Here is a 7183-nt window from a genome sequence, read left to right as displayed (position 1 = left end):
TAAACGAATCCATTTAAACGAATCTTTTTCCTCGGGGTGGCTAGGCTAACGACATTAAGATTGCACACACACACACACACACACACACACACACACACACACACTAGGCTAACGACATTAAGATTGCACACACACACACCCACCCACCCACCCACCCACCCACCACACACCACACACCACACACCACACACACACTTTTCCTCTCTCGCCAGATCCCTTCCCCCGGAAACGGAAACGGAAGAGAAGAGGAAAGCCCCGGAACCCAGTATTTGGGGAATCTGTTTTCCGGCGGAGCGCGGACCCCTGGCTCGTGTCAACGGGCCTGCGGGGCTGTCGCTCTTGCCGACTCGGCTCCTTATTGGTCTCGTAGGGCCCCGCCCCCGGGGGGCGGGGCGAGAGGTCGGTTGCGCTGCTCGTATCTCCAGGCCGCGCTGGGCTCCGGCGTCCGGCGTCGGAGCTCCCCGGAGAAGTCAGCCTCCTTCTGCGGTTCCCGGGGGCGGTCTCTGGCGGCGGGCAGGTCCTGCCTAGCCCGGCGTGGGGCGTTCGCGGCCGTGCTCTTTCCCGCCAGCCCTGGACTGGTGAGGTGAGTCCGGGTGCGTCGGTGCTGCAGCCCCGGCTCGCTGCGCGCTTCCCCGGGCCCCCCGGCAGGGCCGGCCGGCTCGCGCACCGCGGCGGGAGAAGGGGAGACCGCAGACCGCAGCCCCTCGGGAGCCTCACCCGTGAGAGGCGCTGCCTGCGACAGCCACGCGCGTCGATCTGTCCTGGGGCGAGATCTCCTGCCTGCAGCACGCCTGGCGCCCCGGCTAACCCGACCCGCTAGTTGGAAAGAGAATTATCCGGACCCGTAACGAAAGGAGCCTAGCGCTCTGGCGGAGGAGAGGGAACTGTGTGAGCGCTGTGGCCCCAAGGGGTCGCGGGCGGGATCGCACGACTGCTGAAGTCTGTGCTGTCATCCCCGCTGGGTGCCCACGCTCCGCAGTCGCCTTGGGGCAGTGCTGGGTTGTAAAATGTGTTTCCTCCCGGAGGGAAGCGCATTGCTGCTAACACTTGTTGCTGCTGTATGGCCTTGTTGACTAGGGAGAGAGAACTGGCCCTTCAACCCCACAGATGCTCATTGGGAGTATCTATTTCATCGGTTGCTTGTGGGTGGGTGTGGTTAGGGCATCGGGTGTTTGTGGATGTCGGTGCATATGTGCCGGTAGTATGTGGAGGGCCGAGGTTAATTTTAGATGGCGCTCTCGATTGCTTTTTATGTTTACTGAAGCTAGGTCTCACTGAAACCCGCGCCTTACTGGTTTGGCTAGTCCAGGTAGCCAGCTTGCCTCAGGGATCCCTATTCTCTGCCTCCCCAGTTCTGAGAGCCCCTCAACTTTTAAATGGCTACAAGGACCTCAACTCCCATTCTGACACTTGTGGGACAAGTGCTGTATCCACCAAGCCATCTTCTCAGCTCCCCATATTTATATTTTGTGTGTTTGTTAGATAGTGTTTTTCTCAGGAATTGTTGGAGAGGAGTCTTGGTAGAGATTTCATTTGGTGTGATTCTGTTTGTACTGCATAAAATATCTTAAACTTAAAATTGGATATGTTGCCGTGCCGTAGTGGTGCACGCCTTTAATCCCAGCACTCGGGAGGCAGAGGCAGGCGGATCTCTGTGAGTTCGAGACCAGCCTCCCTACAGAGGGAGATCCAGGACAGGCACCAAAACAACATAAAGAAACCCTGTCTCGAAAAAACAAATAAAAACCCAAAAACAAAACCGGATATGTTGTATACATAAATGCATTTAGATGCAAACAAGGCTGAGTCGGGCTACTTAGGACAGGCATATCCAGCGTTTTTGACATTTTGATAGGATGTTGCTGCTTCCACAAAGTTCATGGGTAAGAACTTCATAATTCAGTTACAAAAAAAAAAAAAAAAGCCAAAAGAACTTATAATGTTTAAGTTTAGAATTTTGTGTTGGGCTGCGTTCATGGCACTCGCCTTGACCACATGGGGCAGCTCACCTAGTAGGTGATGAAATTACTAGATCTGGGTCTGGTGGCTGTGATCCCACTGCTCTTGAAGCTGAGGCAGTCGAATCATGAGTTCAAAGCCAGCTGGTATTATAAAGTGAGACCATCACAGAAAGTAAATTAAGGGACTAGGGCTGTAGCATGATTGACGGAGTGCTTGGCTTAGCATGCTAGAAGCCCTTGCACCATAAACATATATGGATGTGGTGTATCCATAGCACTGTGTAAGCCAGGCATGGTGGCTACGCACCTAGCACTTGGGAAGCAGAATCAGAAGTTCAAGGTTCTCTTTGGTTGGAGGCCAGTCTGGGATTCATGAGATCATTGCTTCTGTCTGTCTGTCTGTCTGTCTGTCTGTCTCTCTCTCTCTCTCTCTCACACACACACACACACACACACACACAGAGTAAAAATAAAATGCAGTAGGTATTAGAGAGATGGCTCATTTGGTAAAGTGCCTGCCTTGCAAACCTGAGGACCCGAGTTCAATCCCTAGAACCCACATTAACAGCAGCAACAACAAAAACCCCAAAAGATTTGATGCAATCCTAGATGTTGGGGAGGCAGAGACAGTCCTGGGGCTTGCTGGCCAACCAGCCTACTCTACCAGCTCTAGGCTAAAAAGATCCTGTCTCAACAATAAGATCAATGACTCCTGAGGACTATGACATCAGAGGTTGTCTTCTGATCTCCACACGTATACATACACAATAGATACCACAAGGGAATTGCCTGTGATAATATTTAGTTACCTAGAATGTTTTTATAAGTCTTGAAAATTCACTCCCAAGAATTCTTTAGCTTTGCTAATGAAAATTATGTACCAGGTTACATTATGTTCTGTGTTACCCCACCAGTACCCTTTCCTCTCACTGCCCTGAAGTTCAGAGCCAAATGTTCTGTTTTATGATGACATGTTATGAATAGTTTTCAGAGAGCAGAGCAAGCAGTTAGGGTAAGATTTTTATTCAGTGGCAAGAAATGTTTTGCAAGGTAAATGAAAAAGGAACAAACGATATAATCAAGTGATCAGGAATTGAGGAGTCAGTCAAAACTGATTTCTAGTTGTGTGAATTTGAACAAATCATTTAATATTTAGCTGACCTCTTATTTATAAAGTAGAGCAATTGCACACATACACAAAAATGTACTTGATTCTTAGTTTCTGGTGTATCTAAAGGTACTGATACAGTAGCTTACATATAGTCCCTGCAAACAAAGCAAAACAAAAAGCCCTTTTCATTCAAGTATAAATTACTAGTTTCTTCAAACAGATACTTCATAGATGCACTACACATTTTGTTTAATATCCTTGGATTCTCTAGAAAGCAGCATTATGACTATAAAATGACCCAAGAAGGACATGCTTTACTAGATGTGGCTCTGACTACATGGATGAAATATTTGTTGTTTCTCCCTACAAAGTATAGCCTCTTAGTGCTCTGCAGGTGAAATCAGAATAACTGTAAAGAGCTGGGCTTGGTGGCACTTGCTTATGATTCCATCACTTGAGAGGTAGAGCGGGAGAATGTTGAGTTCAAGGCTAGCCTTGGCTACATAACATGCCCCTGTCTCACAACAACAGGAAACAAAGTACTGAGAACTGTATGGAGCTCATAGTTAGGCTCAGCTTTCTCCTCTGACCTTCCTCTTGCCAGTCTAATGTCTCCCTCAGTCTTGGTGTCTTCAGCCTGTGACTATTTTGTCCTCTTTATGCTATTGTAGCAGCTTTAGTTTCTTGGGGACAGTTATCTATACACCGTGTTGTTACACTGCTTGACTTCGGGGTGGGGTTACACTGTTGCTTTCCTCTACCTACTAGCTAATCTCAACTGACTTCTAGTTGCAGGTGACTGAAGTTCCAAGCTGCAGAATGCATAGCACCCTACAAGGTAAAAGAAAAGGCTGCTCAATTGTGCTGGTCATTAAACAGAATTTTGCAACATTTAGCTATCTGTGGAATAAAGTTGTGAGAGATAGTCATTAGTTTTTGTTATTGTTCTTGTGTGTTGGTTTGTTTCTTGCCAGAAGAAAATGCAGAAATGGATTTATGAAAGCATGTTCTAGTTTGGTTTCCTGTTGCATGGTAAAGACTATGACCAAAAGCAATTTGGGAAGGAAGGGACCTGGCTTCCATGTCCCAATCACAAGCCATCATTGAAGGACATTGTAGGCTGGTGTTTCCTTCTCAGTCCCAGCCACCAATCCCAAAGAACTGACACAGAGGCTTAATATTACTTATAAATGCTCTGCTAATAGCTCAGGCTTGTTACTAGCTAACTCTTCCATTCAAATTAACCCATAATTCTTATATGTGATTTGCTATGTGGCTCATGGCTTGTTACTGCATTTTCTACACATTCCCTCAGCCTCCTCTGCATTGTTTCCCCCGACAGTTTGGCTTTCCCGCCTAACTTTATCCTGTTCAGCTATTAGTCAGTCAACTTGTTTATTAAACCAATCACAGCAACAGATCTTCACAGTGTATAAAAGGATTATTCCACAGCAGGACATACTAATAGAATAGTGCATAGTATGTCCCTACCTTTAAAAATATTAAGTAAATATATGTATTCATTTCATAAATGTTTATTTGGTATGAATTCTTCGTCACATTGACTTACTACTTTTGTTTAGGTTGGCCATGATGAACACACTGCAATTAAAGGAAGCTAAGGTCCTGGATGTTCAGTTTGTGGGAGATGATGATGTTCTCAATCACATTTTTGATAGAGAAGGAGGTATGTGTGGTTGTACAGTTGAAGAGATGCTTATGGATCACATCTTCATTGTTGTTTTTCAAAACAGGGTTTCTCTGTGTAGCTCTGGCTGTCTTGGGACTTGTTCTTTAGACCAGTTTGGCCTTGAACTCACAGAGATACACCTGCTTCTGCCTCCTGAGTGCTGGGATTAAAGGCATGAACCACCGCTGCCTGACAAATTATATATATATATATTTTTTTTTTTTTTTGGTTTTTCGAGACAGGGTTTCTCTAGAGCCTGTCCTGGATTAGCTCTGCAGACCAGGCTGGCCTTGAACTCACAGAGATCTGCCTGCCTCTGCCTCCCGAGTGCTGGGATTAAAGGCGTGCGCCACCACCACCTGGTGTGTCTATGTGTTTAACATGTATATATATATGTATTTGTTTTCCTTTTTTTCAATATTTTATTTTGGTTTTTTAAAGTAATTTTTTATTTTTATTTTATGTGCGTTGGTGTTTCACCTGCATGTACATCTGCGTGAGGGTGTCAGATCTTGGAGTTATATAGGCAGTGGTGAGCTGCCATGTGGGTTCTGGAAATTGAACTGTGACCTCTGGAAGAGCAGTCAGAGCTCCTAACCACTGAGCCATCTCTCCAGCCCTATATTTTTTTCTTAATGTTTGGGTTTTTGGCCTGCCTGTATACCACATGTGTGCCTGGTGCTCACAGAGGCCAGAACAACACATTGGACACCCTAAGGCTAAAATTGCAGACAGTTGTAAGGTGCCATGTGGGTGCTGGGAACTGAACCCAGATCTCCACTAGAGCAGCAAGTACTCTTAGAGCACACCTTAGAGATGCTGAGCCATCTCTCCATCCTCTGACTTAGTACTTTTTTTTGTTTCTTTGTTTTTTGAGACAGGGCTTCTCTGTATCCACTGCCCGGCTCTGACTTGGTACTTTTAATGAAAATGAAAGCATTGTCTTCCCCGCAGCTTTATGTACTGATTGTGCATTTGTGTAGTTTGTCTGCTGACATGTAACATGTGCATGGTGGTCAGAGGACAACTCTCTGGACAGGGTTCTCTTCCCCTGTGCGTTCAGGCTGACATGGTGAACAGTTTATCTGCAGAACCATCTGGATGGCTCTGAAGTAATATTTAGAAAGAATTCATGCCAGCTGGTGGTGGCACACGCTTTTAATCCCAGCATCCTGTGGGAGGCAGAGTCAGGCAGATCTCTCTGAGTTCAAGGCCAGCCTGGTCTACAGAGAGAGTTCCAGAACAACCAGATCTGTGAAACCCTGTCTCAAATAAATAAATACATAAATAAATAAAAATTCATACTTCATATTTTGTATATTTTTTATAGGAACTAAATTAAAGAAGGAGAAAGCTCAGCTTTTAGTCAATCCACAGAAAATAATAAAGAAGCCAGAACGTGAATTGGAGAAGAGTGACCAGGAAGTCTTAAAGGATCAGAACTATGTGGAAGTTTTGGGAAGAAATATCCAAGGTATTCAATGGGGGTTACATACACTCAGCTCTCGGCTAGCAGCATGTACTGCTTTTCAGTATGCACAAAAATAACCTGGTATGCTAGAAAGTGGAATACTATAATTGTGTGTCAAGTCCAAAAGCATTCCCTTCAAGCTGTTTGTTTTTTTTTTTTTTTTTTTTTTTTTTTTTTTTTTTTTTTTTTGTGGAGCTGAGGATCAAACACATAGCCTTGCGCTTGCTAGGCAAGCACTCTACCACTGAGCTAAATCCCCAACCCCCCTTTTGCTGCATTTTTTAAGGTTTAATTTTTTTAATTATATGCACATGAATGCAAGTGTCCTTGGAGGCCAGAAGAGGGCATCAGCTGGGGTTACGGGTGGGTGAGAGCCTCCCAAAGAAGAGAACTAACCAGTTCTTAGTCTGTGACCCTCTCCAACTCAGCCTCCTGAGTAGTGGGATTATAGCATGTGTCATCACGCCACATACAGGCACATCGTTGTTTTTAGAGGAGAAAAGATTTTAGCTCCCTGATCCAGAGGATTCAGTCCATGGTTGGTCTGTGCGGTAATCTTTGGCAGAGCATCATGCAGGTTGGTAGCTTGTGCAGAGAAGAGCTGCTTGCTTCATGAAGACAGGAAGCAGAGGATTGTTACATGATAAATCAGGTCACTTGATAGTGTTACTTCGATCCTCTCTTTCAAAATAGAAGGCAGATTCAATTCAAGGAAGTAGTGATCTCACCTAGGCATACTCACAATGTTGTTCTTGTTTTGGTTTTGTTTTGTTTTGTTTTGTTTTGAGATGAGGGTCTCTCTATATAGCCCTGGCTGTCCTGGAACTCACTCTGTAGGCCAGGCTGGCCTCAAACTCACAGAGTTCCTCCTGCCTCTGCCTCCTGGGTACTGGGATTAAAGGCGTGTGCTACCAGCTCCTGTAAGCAATTTTTGAGTGGCTGAGGTGGGA

General features: G+C 45.5%; 1 protein-coding gene across 4 annotated transcripts in view; it reads left to right on the top strand.

Annotated features, from left to right (window-relative positions):
• The first annotated feature begins 385 nt into the window (after window positions 1-385).
• Window positions 386-7183, top strand: part of Orc2 (origin recognition complex subunit 2) — a 39839-nt gene continuing 33041 nt past the window's right edge. For 3 of the 4 annotated variants that reach the window (XM_036173283.1, XM_036173282.1, XM_036173280.1), the window contains exons 1-4: window positions 386-583; window positions 3862-3910; window positions 4656-4759; window positions 6093-6236. In XM_036173283.1, the coding sequence (XP_036029176.1) occupies window positions 4663-4759; window positions 6093-6236 (241 nt within the window). In that variant the 5' untranslated portion in view covers window positions 386-583; window positions 3862-3910; window positions 4656-4662. The remainder of the gene's footprint in view (window positions 584-3861; window positions 3911-4655; window positions 4760-6092; window positions 6237-7183) is intronic. The other variant, XM_036173281.1, reaches the window with a different exon arrangement.

This window comes from Onychomys torridus, chromosome 23, assembly GCF_903995425.1.
Source record: "Onychomys torridus chromosome 23, mOncTor1.1, whole genome shotgun sequence".
Taxonomy (NCBI): Eukaryota; Metazoa; Chordata; class Mammalia; order Rodentia; family Cricetidae; genus Onychomys; species Onychomys torridus.
The sequence above is the reverse complement of the archived record's forward strand: the minus strand, read 5'-3'. Positions and strand labels throughout refer to the sequence as shown.